General features: G+C 40.3%; 1 protein-coding gene across 2 annotated transcripts in view; it reads right to left on the bottom strand.

Annotated features, from left to right (window-relative positions):
* The window catches only part of nek7 (NIMA-related kinase 7), a 77611-nt gene that overhangs the window by 45372 nt on the left and 12565 nt on the right, over window positions 1-19674 (bottom strand). Inside the window, exon 2 of one of the 2 annotated variants that reach the window (XM_037769519.1) lies at window positions 4111-4198. The exons of the other annotated variant lie outside the window; for it this stretch is intronic. Within the exon in view, the coding sequence (XP_037625447.1) occupies window positions 4111-4170 (60 nt within the window). The 5' untranslated portion in view covers window positions 4171-4198. The remainder of the gene's footprint in view (window positions 1-4110; window positions 4199-19674) is intronic. 2 annotated transcript variants of the gene reach the window in all.

Here is a 19674-nt window from a genome sequence, read left to right as displayed (position 1 = left end):
TGGCTGCATATTTTGGTGTGGATGGGGAAAATGAAAGTAGAAAAATGAGAGGAAATGAGGAGAGAAAGCAAGAAAAATGACATGCAACAATGGTCCCAGGACAGACGGGAACCAGGGACGATGCAGTTCATGGTCGGTGCCTTAATCCCACCAGAACGCCCTGTGATCATTCATTCTAAAGGCCGTTACACTCCGGTGGCGTGACGAATATACAACACGAAAATGTGAAATACTCGCCTGAATATATTATATATCTAGGGCTTTTATTGTGAAAGGTAATAACGAAAGGAGTGGATCTGTATGCGCTACCTTTGTCAATGTTGAAAGGAGTGATAAAGTTTGCCATCCTGGTTCAGACTACGGAGTCTCCGTGTTGTTATTTCATAAATATAGCTGAAACTCAACCCGTTCTGCATAACGTGATTGGTTGATGCCTTTATTTGCAGTGCAAAAGCTCAGAAAATCAACTTTGTTCCGAAAAAAAATTATGTCGCCGTGTGATATTCGCATTCTGTGTGAAAGTACCCATGACAAAAACAAAAGTTAGAAAACATATATTGACGCCCTAGGTGTGTAAAGACCTTTACTCTTAATATACAGTAGCTGATCACCCAAAGCAGGTGTTGTCATTAGTTGTATTTATGCTTATTTTGTGCTTAGTTTGAGATCATAAAGTAGTGACCAACATTCAGCGCGGTACCCTAGAAAATACTATTCACCTCACTAACAGTTAGCACAAAACACAATTTTCTGCTTGTTGAGTTGTTGGATGAAGAAGTAACGATTTTGTCTGTTGGTTTGTTTTCTTATTGTTCAAACCTTTTAGTATGGACAGGGATCTCCACGAAAACAACCTGAAAACTCTAGTGTGAACACAAAGTGCTTTCACATTTAAATAATGTTTACAAAATGAGTCGCATTACTGTGGATGTAGTCTCCAAGAAAGCCGGGGAGGGATACAAGGAGAGACGGAGACAGCAACTGGCAGGCAGGGAGGCCCACTCCCAACCCCACCAGTCACCTACCCCCTTGAGCACGGCGGCACCATGCAATATTCATCCTCAGCCAACCGGCAGGATTCACCCCAAAGGTGCTCTTCGCTCTTCTCCTCTCAATCTGCTCCACAACCGCACCGCCTTGTCGCAGCGCTTACAGACAGATCCGTGTCTGTCAAACTCTGCAGTGACGATCAAAATCTGATCTGAGGGGGCCTCATCGCCAACCCTCCCACTCACTCAAAGAGCAAATGCGCCATTAAAAATGCACATCTTACCAGCTCATCTCGTTTACCTAATGCATATGCATCATACCTCCGGGACCAAGAGAAATGATATTGCAAGCGATACAGAATATCCTTCATCACATATACAATTCAGATTTCTTCAGGAGGCTGGTGGGTTTTTTTTTTCCCTCGTGCTGCCGAGCAGACTGAATCTTGGGAAAGTGTGAAACAGACGCAGGACTTGTTGAAAGACACCCATCTGGATGCTGCTTAGACAGCCATCTACATACTCTAACTGACTCTTTCTCTCCATCTCCCACTAAATGTGAAATCAGTTCAGACGTCTTCTGTGAGAGTGAAAAAAACATGACGCAACATAGAAAGTTCACTGTGCTACCAATAACCTAAGCACAAAAAGTGAGCCTGGAATTAACACTGATGTAAACTGCTAGAAATAGACTGAAAAAACACAGAGAGAGAAATCATTAAGCCTGAACAATACCCTACAATCAACTGTTGGGAGCTCAGTGGAAGATCTAGCGTCTGAGTGTGTATGCGTGGGGGGGTGTTGCCTAAGTGAAATTAATCATTAGAGCTTTTATCTGACTTTCTTCTGTGTGCAACCCAATTATCTTTAATTTTGCAATTACAAATCTTAGAATAAATTAACCCCCTTGGCAATTCCAGTGTTAATGTTGCAGTGCCCTTGCATACGCAAGAAAAACAACCCAGAGAGTACAAGCCTATTTTTAGTGTTGTTTCTTTCTCAAAGAAAAAAAAAAATCCACATTTACTCTGGGGCATATGGATGATCCTCTTTGTTTAAAGTCTATTCAATAGTTATGGAGGCAAAAACATCCTTCTGAAAAAGAAATCAATGGACCTGATGTTGGAGGGCGGTATTAAAATCCAGCAATGACCAGATCTGCACAGGGCAAACCTGAGTTGTATCGAACCAAGAGAGGCATGCAAGGAGGCCAGGCTCTGCCAGCCTCCAGAGCTCTAATCAATAGAAACAACTCAACATTCATCCACCGCTGTCTGTCTCTCTCACACACACACGCACACACACACACACACACACAGGCTACAGCCGGCTGAAGGATGCTGCACGGACTGAAAGGCACCACTTGATTGACGCAGGGAGAAAAAAAACGGGGTAATACAGAATATTTACAGTTCAAAATGTGAAGGAGGTAGGATACTATGCTTGCAATGAATGGATGAATGGGTTATATCATCATATATTATCAAATAATTCCCCTTTGTCAATTAATCTTAGGAGTGGGGGATAAAAAAACAATACAGCATAGTATCACCATACTTTGCGTGTCAATATTGTATCGATACACGTCAAGTATCAATCTTTTATTATATAAACTATTAACCTCTTAACAATCTGACAGGCTCAGTCTTAAAGCTAAGGTGAAGATACTTGTAACATATGAAACGAGAAAACCTAAGGAATCGATTGGTACCAACCGTGTCATGTTAGCTTGTCGGGAAGAATGCTAAATAACGCTCCAAAGTTACACTAGATTTTATGAGGAAAAACTGCCATGGCCATTTTCAAAGGGATCCCTTGACCTCTGACCTCAAGATATGTGAATGAAAACTCTGAGATGAACAGAGTGAAAACTGTATCTTATTAGATTAAACAGATGTTGACAAACTGCATATAATTTGCAGCTGGAAAAAGGTAATAAATAGCAATATACAACATATCGCAAAATATTTAAAATTGCAATAAGATCGTATCGTGACTGAAGTATTGTGATAATGTCGTGTTGTGGGGCCTTTGATGATTCCCACCCCTACTTAATCTACAGGGAAACAATTTGTAATGCCACAATCTTTATTAAATTTAACTAAATCACTAACTATATGATAAAATGTGACATGACTATATAATATAATAATAAGTGATTTACTGAAATAGAAACCCTTAGCAACAGGGCTGGACCACATGGATAATCTTTTATCACAGTGTTTGTAATTTCATATCATAATCATGATCAAGTGCATTTTCTAAAAAATTAATTAAGAAACTCTTTATAGATAATTTGATGTGATCGTGCCTTAAATATTTGAAAAAGCCAGATACTTCATCACATTGTTGTAGAGCTGCAACTATTAAATCATAATCAGATTTATTTTGCCAAGTACATACAGACAAGGAATTTGACTTTGGTTTTATGCAGTTCTCTCAATGTACTTACACGAAATGGAAATAACAAGAACAACACAGCTGGACATAAAGGTAAGGAAAATACAGGATTGTATGTACACAAGTAGTGAGAAAATTGGTGTATATATAAATATTATATAAATATATACATGAAATTAATTGCTAACTATTTTGATAATCGATTAATCAGATTGAGTAATTTTTTAAGAAGAAAAAAAGTCAAATTTCTCTGATTCCAGCTTCTTAAAAGTGAGTATTTTCTGGTTTCTTTACTCCTCTATGACAGTAAACTGAATATCTTTGAGTTGTGGACAAAAAAAGACATTTGAGGACGTCATCTTGGGGTTTGGGAAACACAAATATTCACAGTTTTCTGATATTTATAGACCAAACAACTAATCGATTAATCAAGGAAATAATCAGTAGATCATTAGACAATGAAAATAATGGTTAGCTGCAGCCCTACACTGAGGCAACAATCCTGTGACTATAATACTGCCATTTACTGAAGGAGACCTGATCATTGATTTGCAAAACAAAACACCCAGAGACTGCGTATTAGAGACTGTCTATAAAAGATATGACAAAATGGCTTTTATGCAGCTGAAAATTGCCATGATCTCACTTAATATGTCGACCTACTCCACAACCCTATTAAGCAGTTTGGTTCGTGTTCATATGTGTGTCTGTGTGTGTCTACCTGGGGTTGAAAGACTTGCACGGATGCTGGCTTTCCTTGTGGCTGCGTGTCCATATCCATGGTGTTAGGAGCTTGATCCTTTACACCTCTGAGAACGACAAACACACAAAATAGAACTTCTGGTTAGCCGACTCAACGTTAAACATCGGACATTTCCTTTAAAAAAATAACACTAAATTCTACAATAATATTTCACAACAGAAAATAATAACCTCAATCAACTGGACAACTGTTCTCGGTTATTCAGCACTAAACTACTGAGTGCTGGTTGCAGCCCGAGTGTCCAGTTTCAGCAGAACTGGATCCCACGACATGCCTGTGGATTTGACACTCTTTGTCCGGGTCCGTCTCAAGTTGCAGCGTGGCAGAGAGCCACAGCAGGCTGCCATATTAATCTGAACAAAGCAGAGATAATGCCACTCTGCATCTCCTTGGCATTCCCCCAAGGAACCTTTCATGTGAATTACCGGTTATACCAGCTTTAACGCATTTATCCTGGTTCATTTTCTGTTTCCTGAGAAAATACAGGTCACACGGAGGTGAGTGTGCTGGGTATGGGTGTATGCCACGGTGCTGTATAATTGCATGTCCTGGCATGTAGCCTAGAAGCAAGCTAATTGCATGAGATGCTCCACCACCAGTTGCTTGGCTTATTGCCACACTTAAAACAGACAATAGGAAATGTTACCTGATTATCACTTACACAAATCTTGATGCAAAACTTATATTCACACACGTAATTAGCATGAGTCTCCACTTAACTCATGCATGTGGGAAGAACAGATTTTGACTCTAGGATCACTTCCCATGTATACTGTAATGCACACAATATGGTTACACAGTCCAACAATTAACACCAATTTACTCATAATTTACACACGATACAATCCATAATAGCAACCGTGTGTCATCCACAAGTAAACTCATATATGAGTTGGGGTGTTTGCATGTAGTCAACATACAAAATTAAGCTGCTGTGATGTTTGAGTGTGTTGACTGGGATGATACACCTATCTCCCGATTCGATACTATCACGATACTTGGGTGCCGATTCAATATTTATTGCGATTTTTAAGTATTGCGATTCGATATTATGATTTATTGCGATTTTTGCTAACTTTTTTTAACACTAGAACATGGGAAAAAGTTGAATCATACACTTTACTTTGAAAAATATCAGAATTAATACATTAAAATGTTTGATTTTCAGCATGTTAGTAGTCAGAAATGTCATGAAGTCAAATTTATCAGTCATTGTCACGCATTATTTATAACATTTTTTCCAGCTTCCCTAAAATCAAAGAATAAAGACAATGCCCTCACCTATAAAATAAATAAAATGTGAAGGTGCAGGTCGTATCCACGCGGACCCTCCGCCGTCTCGTACTTCCCTGTTGCGGCCAGCTGCGGTTTGTTTTGGTTGATGGATACAGAACGGATATGACTACAACAATGAAGCAGTAACTTCCTTCTACCTCTGCATAGACTCAAATGAAGCAAATATATTGATTCTGGCATTAAAAAATCTATTTCAAAATCGAAAAAAATTAAAAAAAACGCGATACATACTAGTGTGCACATGCATCTGCACACACGCTGGGTGAAAGCATTAAGGAGCAGTTGTTATCAACAGAGGCAGATAATTGCGTCTTCAGTAGTCAGTAAGGGGGGAAATGACCAAGGCTGTACTACCATATACGGTTTATCTACCAATCTAGATTCTAGTGTCGGGTTTTATGATTCTGCCACTGTCTGTTGTCTCTTTGCAGCGTCTCATTTACATGAATACTGTACATGCATGCAAACACAAACGGACAAACACACAGTAAAGTTCCACACAAAGCTAAAAAGGGACACAACACACTTCACAGTGGGACATTTGCATGTTTTTTCCACTAGAGTGAAGGCCGTCTGTCTGCGGGTCTGTCAGTCTGTCATTTGTGTATTACTAACTGTCTCTCGTCTCAGTCGTCTCAAACCTCCCCGGCCAATTAAAAATCCCCTGGTACAATGGAGAGGAGAATGGCACAGAGGAGCTGCCTCGCCCCTGATGTTGTCAGTCCCATTCACTAAAAGGTTAATAATGCTAATTAGACATCTGCAATATACAATATATGCATGCATGGCACTGTATGTGCATGTTTGTGTGCGTGTTGGGGGCCTTTAATATGTGCATGTAAGACAGCATGCGTACGTGTGCGTGTGAGCATGCAAGTATTTTGCAAATGTTGTGGTTGTTTATTTTAGATTAGCTCAGCTTTTCTTTCCGGGGGTTCGCTGGCCTTCATGTGAGCTTTGAAGCTCGTGGAAAGAACTGTTTGCACAACACTATTTCCCCTGGGATTGCATTGACTATATTGGGAATATTGTTTTCTGAAATTTACATTAAAAGCTTGTTTCAAACAAGTTTAAATCAATTCAAATGTAAAAAAAAAAAAAGGTTTACGATTAATAAGGATTTAAAAGCACCCACCGCTGGAGGGGAAAAGGCAAACTAGAAAAACATTGTTAAATGTCCAATACTGAATCTTTTGGTTCTTATTTATTTATTAACAAACCCACTAAAGAAAAAATATTTTTGAAAGCCAACTATTGTCATGACTTGTGTAAAGGCCTGGTTATGCTGCCTAAATGTACCAATGGCACCATGCTGATTCATTTTTTTACCGTTTCCATAAAAACACCAATAACAAGATATTTTGGGCAACAGTGTCCAAAACCAAGCTTCCTCTTTTTTTTGACTGAGCATTCATAAAATAATTTCAATAGATAGGGAAACATCTTTACAGAGAAATGTGGCCATTATACAGTATGTGCAGGCGAGAGTTTGTACTGTGGTAACACTAAAATGAATCATGTTCCTCATAATCCTGGTACCCTTTTACTTGTTGTTCCCATACTAACCCTAAACAACTTGACTTATAGGTTGAAAATAATACTTTAATAATAATTCTCCAAACAAATAAACATAAATAATGGTTCCAGTCACACAAAAGATCAGCACTAGTCTGCTCGATCCACACGATCACCTTAACATCGTAAACATAATGACATTAATGAATCTAGTCGTTATGGTAATAAAAGGTATTATCTGTCAAATATCTATCCCAGTATGTTTATCTTCAAATGTTACAAGAGTGGTTGGCGTTTTAATGCATTAACGAAGAAAAGTAACGTCATGGAAATCTGTTTTCTTCTTCTGTAGGGGAAACCTGTGATCTCAAAGTGAAACTTCTTGCATCACGTGTTGTTCTTAAATTCGTATGTTCACAAAGAACAGAGAGCACCACTACAATACAGTGTGTATCAAGGTGCCGGGATCATTAAAAACCATACCTGGGCAAAATCTGGCTTATTGTGGAAGTTTGTAATTGTGTAAATTGTTAAAAACAAACAACATAATTGTCATTATGCGTTTTAAAATTTTCCTTCAGTCAGCACTTGCACAAGAATTATGTTAATCCTTAAAAGCAGCAGCCTCAAAAATAAGTGTGTTTCAGCCTTTAATATTTGTACCTCTGTAATTTGGCTTCCAGTCCTATTAAGACAATGTGGAAACATCCTGGATATGCATGGGGACTAGGTGAAAATAGGGCCTATCAGACAGACGCTGACTAGCTGGGTGTCGTGACATTTTGATTTCGGTGTCACAGGGGACTTTACAAGTCGCCCACCCGGACGGCCTTCCTGCCTCTTGTAGTGATTCTTTACACTTCAGCCTTGTGTTTTGTTAGATTGGGGCTGGCACCCTCACTCCTCATCCCTAACCCTCTTGTGTTTCTGACTGTCTATGTGTCAAAATAACCAGGGGGCATCTGAGCTCCCCGACGCTTTTTCGCCTCCCCACATCCCACGTTAACGAGATCAATTAAGACTGCCGTGTTAGATTAACACACACCAGGAAACGGCACAATTAACGAAGCTAACTCAATCAAATGAGGCAGGGTCACACTGTCTGGGCTCCCATTGACACACGCAGTTCAAGTAATGTGTGCAACCCATCAAAAGCAAAGCCTCGTCCTCGTGATCCGGACAAATCAAAACACGCAGATTGATTTAAACTTTCATCATGTGAACCTTAAAGCTGCTAAATCTCTCTCGCCATGAATGCCGCTACGCTGTTTCCACTGTTTCTCTCATCATCTCTGATCCACAAAAAGTCCTGCTCTCATCACAGGAAGGAATTTTTGATTTCCAAAACATTTGGTGGGCACAAACAAGCAGTGGAAACTCAAGGTACCAGTGTGCCTGCCGTTCTGTCAGGGGGACGAGAGATGGTGGTGGGGTGGCTAGGATTTTGGCAGCAGTGAGGCCGCAGCAGCTAAAAGCTAAATCCCCTCACTATTCATAGATGCATGTCAGAGACTAGTTCAGACTGAGCTTTGGTCTGAGACAGCTGCAGATATACAACGAGATAGACCCATGTTTAGAGTGCGCTAGAAAGAATCAATACAGGCTACATATTAGGGGTGGGAGGGGGGGATCAATACAGTATGGTATCGCAATATTTTAGGTGGCAATATTGTATCGATACGTGGACGTCTAGTATCAATCTTTTATTATATAAATTATTAACCTCTGACAATCACTCTTAAATGTAGAGTGAAGATACTCGTTGTTCTGATACTGGTACCAGTATTGGAAATGCGTCCGATACTGCCCCAAAATTTGGGATCGGGTATTGGCAAGTATGCCAGTCTATGCACCGATCCGATACCATAATTTATAAACCCAGGGGAAAAAAATCAACTTGTTTAACCAGAAAAACAATTCTTCTTCTTTGTTATTTGTTCATGTTTCAAAAATGGTGTCGGACATCTCTAGAAGATACTAGTATCATATGAAACTAGTAAACCTAAGGGATTGACTGGTACCAACCATGTCATGTTAGCTTGTCGGGAAGAAAGATAAATAACGTTCTAAAGTTAGGCAAAATTTTTGGTGAGGAAAACCTGGCATGGCCATTTTCAGAGAGTTCCCTTGACCTTTGACCTCAAGATATATGAATGAAAAGAGTGAGATGAACAGAGTGAAAACTGTATCTTATTAGATAAAACAGATGTTGACAATTCAATTTGCAATTGAAATGGGGTAATAAGTCGCAATATATTTTATCGTTTTCTCAGAGTGTCACAAAATGTTTAAAATCGCAATAAGATCGTATTGTGACTTAAGTATCGAGATAATATCGTATTGTGGGGCATCTGGTGATTCCCACTCCTACTAAATACGTGGAGACACATTATGCTCATACCTAAAATCATAACATATATATATTAAGTCTCAAGTTTTACCATCTAGACTCATATTTGGTGTCATCTCGCTGCTTTGAAGTAACAATCGTACTGAATATCAAACTATTATATTATTAGACTTTAAAACAAAAAAAATCTACAAATTATCCCCTAATGTTTCTCACCAGTTCCATTACTGTTAGGCTGACAGGTGTGAATATATAGCGTCCTTGCAGATAAAAATTGGCGAGATCATTGGAGCAAGTGAGCAAGCAAGAACACCATTTATCTCTCTGACAAACTGATGGTTGTTTTTCTGTTGAGTAGTGAATAAAAAACTTTCCCATGCAGACCACCAACCACTCAGTGTAAACAAACACCGTTTTCTGACTGTGTTCCATCTAATGTGAGACTCCAGCTCGACATTCTCACAGCAGGCCCAATCACACGTAGGTAATTAAATGCTGGAGGAGGGAAGGGAGAAACAGAGTGTGGCAGAACGAGAGGAGGAAAGAAGAGGATATTAACAAGACTATTCAGCGCTTTTCTGTGAACAGTCTTCTTTGTTCTCTTCCACTTCCAGCACACATCTGATTTGTAATTTGCTTTTTTCCCCACTTACTTGCAAAATCAAACCTGTGATTTATTTTTTGTTTTTATTTTCCTGTGACATATGCTCTATCACCTACTGTACTGTGCAAAAACTTTACAACAAGAAATGTACTTTAAGGAAAGAGTCACTTTAAGCTGCAGTTTCCTTGAAGGCCATAAAATGCTGGCTTCATTCGAAGATCCAACCGTAATTAAAAGGGGGACTCCAGCGATTTATGGATTGCACTTTCATAAATTTGGGGGACTCATCTGATGATGTCATCAGGGTTATTTTATCAAACTTTGGAGAGCTCCCTCCAGAAGACATTATACAACCATTTTCACAGGCTGAGTAGTACTACGTCCTCATGAAGAGTAAACTGAACATCATGAATAAAATCAGAGAAGATTTCAGAACAAATATGCGCCTACAGATGGATATCACCACTCCACATTTCTTAATTAAACTCACTGTTTGCATTGAACATTCACTAGTAAGAGTGGCTAACAATATTTTGTTTTCTGTAGCATATTTATTGACCTATTCTGCCACAGAATTGTTCAACTTTATCATTCCTTCATCACTAAGATTATGACTTTTTTGCTCAACCTTATAAAAAGCGCTCTGAAAAAGTATGAACAAGTTGGCTTTTCATAACACGCTGGACAACAAGTCGTCCAACCTTGATATGAAAGAGCACATCTTCAGGCAAAAAAAAACTGAGTGGGAGAAGGCAAAAAGAAGTAAGGGGACAGCAGGGATGGAGGAGGACCGAGTGGGACAGATGCAGAACTGAGAAAAATGGCAGGAGAGGAAAAAAAAGAAGCTTGTTAGCCCTGATGTGTTCATGGTCCTGTGAGAGACGGTGTGGAGCTGTGCACCACAGAAGTTGGCACTGGCTTTAGCTCCTCTTTAATCCCCATTTCCTCCCTTCTGCATTATTCATTTAAAACAGGAGAAGAGGAAAAACAAAGAGAGGGAGCCGATTATAAAAAGGTGGATCAAGGCAAAACTGGGAAGTGAAGGGGAAGGGTCCTGGAATTAAGCGGGCCCAAAGAGAAGAGTGCTAAATCAGCTCTCGATTCGAGGACAATAAATATGAACACAGGCTGATGAGTTTGGGTCTAAGGAGGAGAGAAGAGAGATGGGCAAGAAAGGAGGTGAAGAGAGGGGTTGGGGGGGAAGTTAGAAAAAGGAGAGAGGAAAAATATAATGTGACACCATCCGGCCTGGGTGTAGGATGTGAGGGAATCAAAGGCACCTTTGAGGAGCCAGAAGACGACAGTGAAAGTGCTAGAAGAGTGGTGTCCATGATTACAAGAAGTGGAGAAATCTTTGAGTCTGTGCTCATGAAAGCCCACCCCAGGCCTCGTCTGAAACCCCTGCTTGACTAACACTGATGATACAGAAAGAGGAAAAAAGGAAGAGAGAGGACGAGAACCACTAATGATGGAGGGGTCCGGATACTACAGAAGCAGCGCACTCTCCAATTCATTTTAATCACTATTCAAAATCATTAGCCCAAATGTGCGAGCACTCGTGTTCGTTGGACCACGAGCCGAGAGAGAGACAGAGAGTGGGAGAGGACCAATTACACCTCAGCATGTGAGCCGGTCTTTGAGGTCTTTGAGTAAGACGGTCCAAAGACTTGATGGAATACAAAATGAAGAGAGGAAACTTTATTGTCTCTCAATCTAAAAGGAAAAAACACGAAGATAAAAGGGAGAGACCTTTGAAAATAGGCTTTGCAAAGCCAGCCAAACACACTACAGAGTCAAATCATTTGGACTTTTCCGTTCCCCGAATGTGGCTACAAAAGCATAAAGTTAATCAGGGCGCAACTCAGCATGAGAATATTAAAGAATCTCAAACAGTCGGACAGAGGAGCCAAACAACAACACTGACATCAAACAGGATTCATTATTCAACAGGCAGAACATGGCTGGATTAATGGCTAGGTCTCTTTCAGACTGGATCTGATCAAACTCAATGTGGCTTTTCAGGCTCTTCCATCTACAGCTTGCTGACCAAAACTGGATTTTTGCAGAATATTGAAATCAATGTTTGAATCTAAAAAAAAAAAAAAATCAGATAGCAATATTGTTATTGTGATATCCTATATTGTAAAAACAGAAAATAAGCAAACACATTTTATATGGATTCCTTAAATTTGGTTTGGTTTAAAAATTGGGACCAACATAGTACGGAGCGGGACAATTTACAGTTGAAAAAGAAAGTTTGTAATTGACCTCAAATAGATCTTTGGTATTTTTTGAATGCAATTTCTTGTTATGCCGAGTTCAGACCTCACAATATTTTTGTCTTTTACAATGGTCACTGTGAGGTTCAGCAATTAGGGAGTCATAAATTCTTGCCGTGAGGCCGACAGACATAAATTTACGCATTTATTTATTTACTATTTATTTCTCTCTCCTCCTCCTCGGACAAACCTGCACATGCCTCTGGTCAGTTATTCAAATATGAATATATGACACACACTTACACAACACACTTTTACACAGACACACACAAACTCTTACAATACTCCCACTAACAAAAGAAACCAAAAATATGTATCGTATTCAAATCCTAACATCTGTTTCACACATCTTATGTTAATGTCGTGTTACACCTCTGTTCGTACAATTTGTCACCTCTTTGTGCAATGTCACACTGACAAAACGACTGAGGTTTCTTCGACTGTTTCGCAGTTCCACCTAGCAACACCACCAAAATCATTCTTCTTTCGCTTCGCCATGTTTATAGATGTGCGTGCGTGGAAGAGCTCTCTGTGCTGCTATTGGTCAAAGTCATGGACGTGAGGGAACATGCCGTGGAAGGTTAAGAACATGTTAGGCACAGCGTCCACATTACACGGGATAAAACGATCGATTGTCGTGCCTGATGTCCATTGCCACCGAGCCAACACCCTACGTCTGCCGGGTCGGGCTATAACCGGGATAATATCGTGTGGTTTGAACCCAGCATTACTTATTGGCAGACATATATGGACATACATATACCGGCTGCAATTAGCTAAAACTGGTTGATATTTGAACCCAGCAGACTTACCGGTCAGGCTCTACTTCCCACTCAATGTTAATGTGTCTGCATAATGTGTTTAGGAGTTTGACATGAAGAGACATGAAGTATGAAAAAATGTAAACTGTGATGTTTCTGCTATGTACATATATACAGTATATTTGTGTCTATGTTTAGGTATGATAATATCTTTGTGCAACTCAGACCTTCACCCTCTCCCTAGTGGAGGGAGCACAGCAAAATGATAAAAAAAAGGGAATTAAGACAAAGAAAACCGCTGCGGTCCATAGGGACACTACAAGGCCAGTGATCCATAATGCTGCTCGCTAACTATTTATAGCCCTCCTTTACATTTTTCACTTTCACATTTTTATAGGCTAATGATTATTTCACTGCAGAAGTAAATAGCACAGCACAAATCGCCTGGGCTTCATGTGAGGCCTAAATTGATTTATTCCCCAACAATCCAAATAAACTAGCACAGTGCTCTGCTCTGGTGTGTGTACATTTCACCTACTGAAGCCTCTATAAAAACACATCTGCACTATCACCTGACCTTCCATGAGCCAGTAATCCCATTAACAACACTGGACTCTCCTGTCTTCATCCATGTATGTCTGCACATGCACACCTGCACATTTGTATCCCCTCCTATCTCAGTTTTCCTTTTGCATTTTCAGCCAGTATGTATCGTAAAGATGTCCATCATTGAGAAAGGAACTCAAGGACATGCAGGTGTCAGCCACTCTCCCTCTCCCTCGCTCTTATCCTCCCCATCTCCTCCCCTCCCTGCTCCTCTGTGCTCTGTTGCTCCAGCGTGTTGTCGACACGAGCTGGCACGTGGCTAAAAGCCCGGGCCACCTCTCCGCTCTATTGTCCTGCCCACTCCACAGCGGCACTGACGACTCTCTTGTGGCGAGGGGCCCTTTTGTTGCCAGCCTGTCACTTCAGCAGGTGCCGTACAGCAAAAGGCAGGAGCCAGCCAGCCAGCGCGCACCGCTTCGTTAGCGCGGCGCACCGTTTGATGTGCTCATTTCATCAGCCGGAGACGGCAGCCAAGGAGGATGCTAATAATCACTTGAAAAACAAAAACATTCCACTCATGCTTGTAAAAGATAAACTCCAATTTCAATGATAAAAGAAGAGTGACAGACAGCCATGGTACCAGTCAAAAAAAGACCGCCAGCCACACTACCCCTCTTTCTTTCTTCCCCACCACCCCCCCTTCTCCTAGGTGAAACCAATTCATACTGTCAATCACTGAGGATAAACAAGGTATATTGACAAATTGCTGACTGTGTAAGGAAAGACAAAATCGTGTGGGCAAAGTATGCAAAACCAGAGCTGCATTTAAGACAGCTGTGTGATCCCTCAGAAACCAGCTTAGTGTGCGAAGGAGCAGGCTGTGTGAAGGAGAGAACCCCCCCAGGCGTTCAGCAGAGGGGACCCTGGGGGTTTGGGCTATGCTTGCACACCCTCGCTACATTCACAGCCCTTCAAAATGCCATATCACCATCACACCTCAGTTAAAATAGAAACTGAATGCATAATATGTGCAAGAAAATCAAGAGCACATAATTGAGGCTGGCTGATCTAGCTGCAAGTGATGTCATAAGTTTTTAGGATGTTCGAGGGACTAATCGTGGATGTAGTCCCAACTCCAGGCTGCACTGGTTTGAGAACAGAATTACAACTTCTTTAGGGTGCCACATAGAGTTAAGTGCACCATTATAGAGAGAATCTTTGAGACTATTAACTATTAACATATAGGTCCATGTCAGCACAGAAAAAAATTAAAAAGTAAGTGTGTCTGATTTAGGGCGGCAACTAATGATTGTTTTTTTTATAAATGAATCCGCAAGTTATTTTCTCAATTAATCAATTGTAATGGTGTAAATCACAAGTAACATCACATTACGATATAAAACTGATTATTTGGATAACGATATGATATTTGCTGATATCACAAAGTCTGCCAAGATATGATTTGATTTAAATCAGGTGCCTGTGATCGATATTAGACGATATCATATGCCCATTTAACACAATCAGATATATTTACTATTTACTATATTTATCAACTCACAAAAAACAAATATACATAATATGATTTTCCAATTTTATTACTGGGATCTTCCGGATATTTAAAAGAAAAACAATCTATTCTTTTTAATAAAAAGAATAAACATACACCTCCTGTTGTTCACTATTAAGTGCCACATTTCTCATGTTTAAGTGCAAATAAGAATTTCAAAATAAGGGCATATGTTAAAGATGATGATATGTATCATTGTTTTCACTTTGCATCGATGATATTGGATCCTTGATCATGTATTCGATATATCAATCCAGTTCGATGGATCGTTACAGCCCTTATCGATAGGTCCATTTAAAATCTTAAAACAGTGAAAACGCCCATCACAATATCCTTGAGCCCAACGTGACATCATCAAACGTCTAATTTTTTCCAAAGCCCAAAATTTATATATATTTACTATATCAACAAAACAAGAAAAGCAATTCTCACAACTGAGAACATGAAGCCATCACATGTTTGACACGGTTGCTTGAAAAATTACTTTAAGGGGACATCATGCTCATTTTCAGGTTCATGCTTGTATTTTGGGTTTCTACTAGAAGATGTTTACATGATTTAATGTTCAAAAAACACATTATTTTTCTCATTCTGTCTGTCTGAATATACCTCTGAAACGCTCTCTTTTAGCTCCTGTCTCTTTAAGCTCCCCTCCCAAAAAAAGCCCAGTCTGCTCCGATTGGCTTGAAGAAAAATATGGTGCAACTTTACAAAGGTAGTCCTCAAGCTGTGGGCGATATATTCTAATGAGGCTGCATGTGACATAGAAAGGGGAGGCAAATCTGAATGGCTTGTTGAATTACATATTTTCTGATCTAAGCAGCTAATGTACACAAGCACTGAAAAAATGAGTTTTTCATTATATGTCCCCTTTAAAAATTGAGCCATTACCAAAATAGTCAATCGACTAATCGTTGCAACTTTGGTCTGATTTTCTTTTTTATTTCAGTAGAAAGCAGTGCAGTCGGTGTTGAGGCAGTTCACATGTCGCTCAAATGTGAAAACCCTTACATCATACTTCATACTACATTGAAATACCTTTATACTGCAAGCTACCAAACATCCGCCAAACAAAAGTGGAACAAAAAATGCCCATATCTATGATTATTTTGTTATTAAAGCAGCTATTTAGGGTATTTTTACGAGCACACCTCTGAGTTCATGTGAACATTTGAACCAAACATCCACACCCAGATTTGCACACCGCAGCATGACGAACATCCCGAGGCTTTAGGTTGCATTAGAGCCCTGTGGCAACAACTCATCGGTCTTTCACAATGCAAAACAGAGCGCTGCACAGCAGAGCAGAGCTCCCAGTGCTCCAGGACCAATAAGGGCTTTGTTTGTTAGCCATGTCACTGACTGACCACCAAATTAGCTTCATCACCTCTGGCACCAGGATATCAGATGTGACATTCTGCACCACGGGGCTGTGGCTCTGTTTGTCTGCAAGGCTAGAGGGCTTACAGTAAAAAAAAAAAAAAAAAAAGGACATAAAATAGGGACAAATGAGGGAATATCATGCAAAATATAATAAGGAAATGCCACGCTCACTTTTTTTGTTCTGTTCTAAATAAAGGATTGTTTTACACAGCGTTTCCGCCAAGAGTCTGGTCTTCATCAGTACAGCTGTGTTTTCTGAAACCTAACCTCGTGATCATACTAACAGATGAGAGCATCATCATCTATGCAGTTTATTCTGAAATGACATTACCCTTCTTTGTCCTCTATTAATATCTATAAAGGAGGAGAGGAAGCTGCAAAGAAGGAGGCAGCTTGACGTGGCCCATGTGAACTGAACAGAAATGTGTATGTGATGTGGTACAAGACTAAAGAAGACTTATGTGGCATTTGTTGTTTACACAATAAATTAAAGTATAATAGGTGTATAACAGGAAGATTAAAAAGCTACAACACCAAACACCCTTTTAATCCGTTTTTTATTCCAAACCAGCATTAGTGTCTTCTACCCAGCATGCAGTTCTGGCTCTGACTGGGTTCTAGGACAGCAACGATAAAGCAGCAACTGCTGACCCATCTCTGTGTTGTTTAGAGATGATGAAGCCTGTCATTTGAGTTTCTCATCTATGAAACAACCATTAAAAAAAAAAAACATCTGGTGAATGCAGTCTATTTTCCCCTCACACAAAACCAGCAGCAGTCTCTCATACTCCTTTCAAGCAGGTTTTTCCCCCCTTTCTCCCTGGATAGTTTGAAGCAGTTACCCTGCGTCAGCATCGAAGTTTGTCTAAGAGGAAATGACAAGAGCAAGATGTCCAAGTCATTAGTAATGTGAGAGGAGCAGTTCCCAGGCATGTCTCGTTACATAGTTGAGTGCTAACGTGAGGGCTGAGGGCTCGTGTTGGGGCTTTTCTGGGCCCGAGCCGCTTCTCATATCCTACTCTGTGGGGGACGGGGGGGGACGGGAGGAAGAGGACCACAACCCTTCAGCATCTCCACGGTCACTAATGGAAACATCCAATACAATGAACCTAAAAAACCTCAGCTCAACCAATGAGGAGTGTTAAAGATACCAAAACTCAAAGTGTGAGTCCACGCATTAATGTAATACACATATACACAGAAATGAATGTAAAACTGGATGCATATACTGAATGCATACTAATAGTGGGCCCATAGGAATGTGGCTCCACAAAAATCAAGCTTGGCTCTGGTTCGGTTTCAGCCTGCTGTGGCTTCTGTGGTGGGCCCCACTGGCTGCCGCACACACACACACAATCTCCTAACCAGATACAGAGCACTGCTACTCAATCACAGGTCACATACAGTACTGCTGCTGCATATGACTGTGTATACACCCATGTCGCTGTCACACTGCCAAGGAGGATGACTCCTGACTATGAAACCGACAATAACGCAACTGCTTCAGTTGATTCCAGTAGCACAATTTATCCTGGCTCAGGATCACATGACATCACACAGAAATAATTTGACCACATATGTAAATCTACAAAGCAAAGCCAAATTAACAGCTCAAGGTAGGTTTTTGAATTTGGGATTTGAAAAATAGAAACTGTGATGATTAATAACAGGGGCGCAGGCAGGCGTGCATTGTTCATTTCTAGACATATGGCTCTGTCTTGAAGAGGAGGTGTACCTTTGAGGAAAAACTTGGGACTGAAAATAAATCAGGAGTAATGCGACTATATAAAAAGCCAGTCAACATTTTTGGAATGGGTACTTGAAAAAACAAAATCTGCTGGCTTCTATTTCTTCACTTCTCTATTACACATCAATATTGTGGGGAAAAGAAAGATATATTTTATTTTCTGTGCACAGCAGTGAAGTGAGAAATGAGGCTCATTCTACCGTTTCACTCACTTCAAATAGCTCTGGATCGGCCAAGAGTGGAAGCCAAACAAAATGTACATTTGGACCCAAATTATTATAGAAAAACTTGCATGTGAGCACAACACATGCATAGGCAGACACACAAATGCACACACAAGAATGCTTTTTTTTTTTATTCCTCAGGCACTCATCCTTCTTTGCATGAGTGCATCACCCGGCACACCGATAGAGCATCCCGGTATGTGTGCGAGTGTATGTGTAAGAAGCTGACGATCGGAGAATAACGTTACCCCTAAGGGGTCGCACCTCTCTCCGTTCTCGCCCTCCTCCCTTATCCCTTATCCCTCCTCTCTGCTCAGAGCCTGCAGGGATTTCCCTTTTCAGTTCAGGAGAGATGTCAGACCTGTTCCACCATCCCTCACACAGAAGCTGGACTCTGCCCTGCATTCATCCAACATCTGTAAAACGCCACAAATCAGCCTCATTTCTACATATCAGGGCAGAGTGGAGCTCAACGGGGCCGCAGCTGAATCCAAATGTCTCCAACTCATCTTCAAACACTGTATTTGTTGTATTTTGAACTCAAATCCCCTAGGACGCAATATTAATTAAGAGACATGGAGCAAATAATGAGAATCCCTGGCTAACAACCAAAACAGAAACACTTGTTCACAACCACAAATTACGCTGTATCCAAATGATCATTCACAAATATCCAGAAGAGCAGTTAATCCTGTAAACAGCCACTTTCATCCAGCTCATAATATCAAACACAGTCGTAACCACTCTCTTAATCCTGTCATCAGATCCATCCCACCCTGCTCTCACCATCACACAACCAATTATTTTCTTTCTTCTCTCCCGTCGGTCCCTCTACAATCACACAACTCTGCTTAAACTTCACCATCACTTCATCACTCTTGCCACGTCTTCATTCTGTCATCAGAAACAGCACAAGCAATGAGAACCTCCTCCTTTAAATTGTTCACAGAGGAACAATATTTTAGAGCTATCACACAAACTACTGCATTCAATAAAAAATTCAGGGCAGCAGTTTGCATGTTAAGAGCCTTGCGTTTTCTTTTATGCCGTTTTAGAACCTAAATACTCGAAATTCATCCAAAACAATACAAAGGCCTCAAAGGGTTTGGTCCATTGAGGGTCATTGTTTCATTATTAAAACCTGAACTTTATGTCCCCACACATCCTAAAGTTGAATTCAACTCAAGTGTTGCTATTGGCCAAAAGGGAATATAATTCAAGCTCCAGCTATGCTTGACACAATGTAT

This window comes from Sebastes umbrosus, chromosome 5 (assembly GCF_015220745.1).
Source record: "Sebastes umbrosus isolate fSebUmb1 chromosome 5, fSebUmb1.pri, whole genome shotgun sequence".
Lineage (NCBI taxonomy): Eukaryota > Metazoa > Chordata > Actinopteri > Perciformes > Sebastidae > Sebastes > Sebastes umbrosus.
Note: the sequence above shows the minus strand (reverse complement) of the source record. Positions and strands in the feature narration are given on the sequence as shown.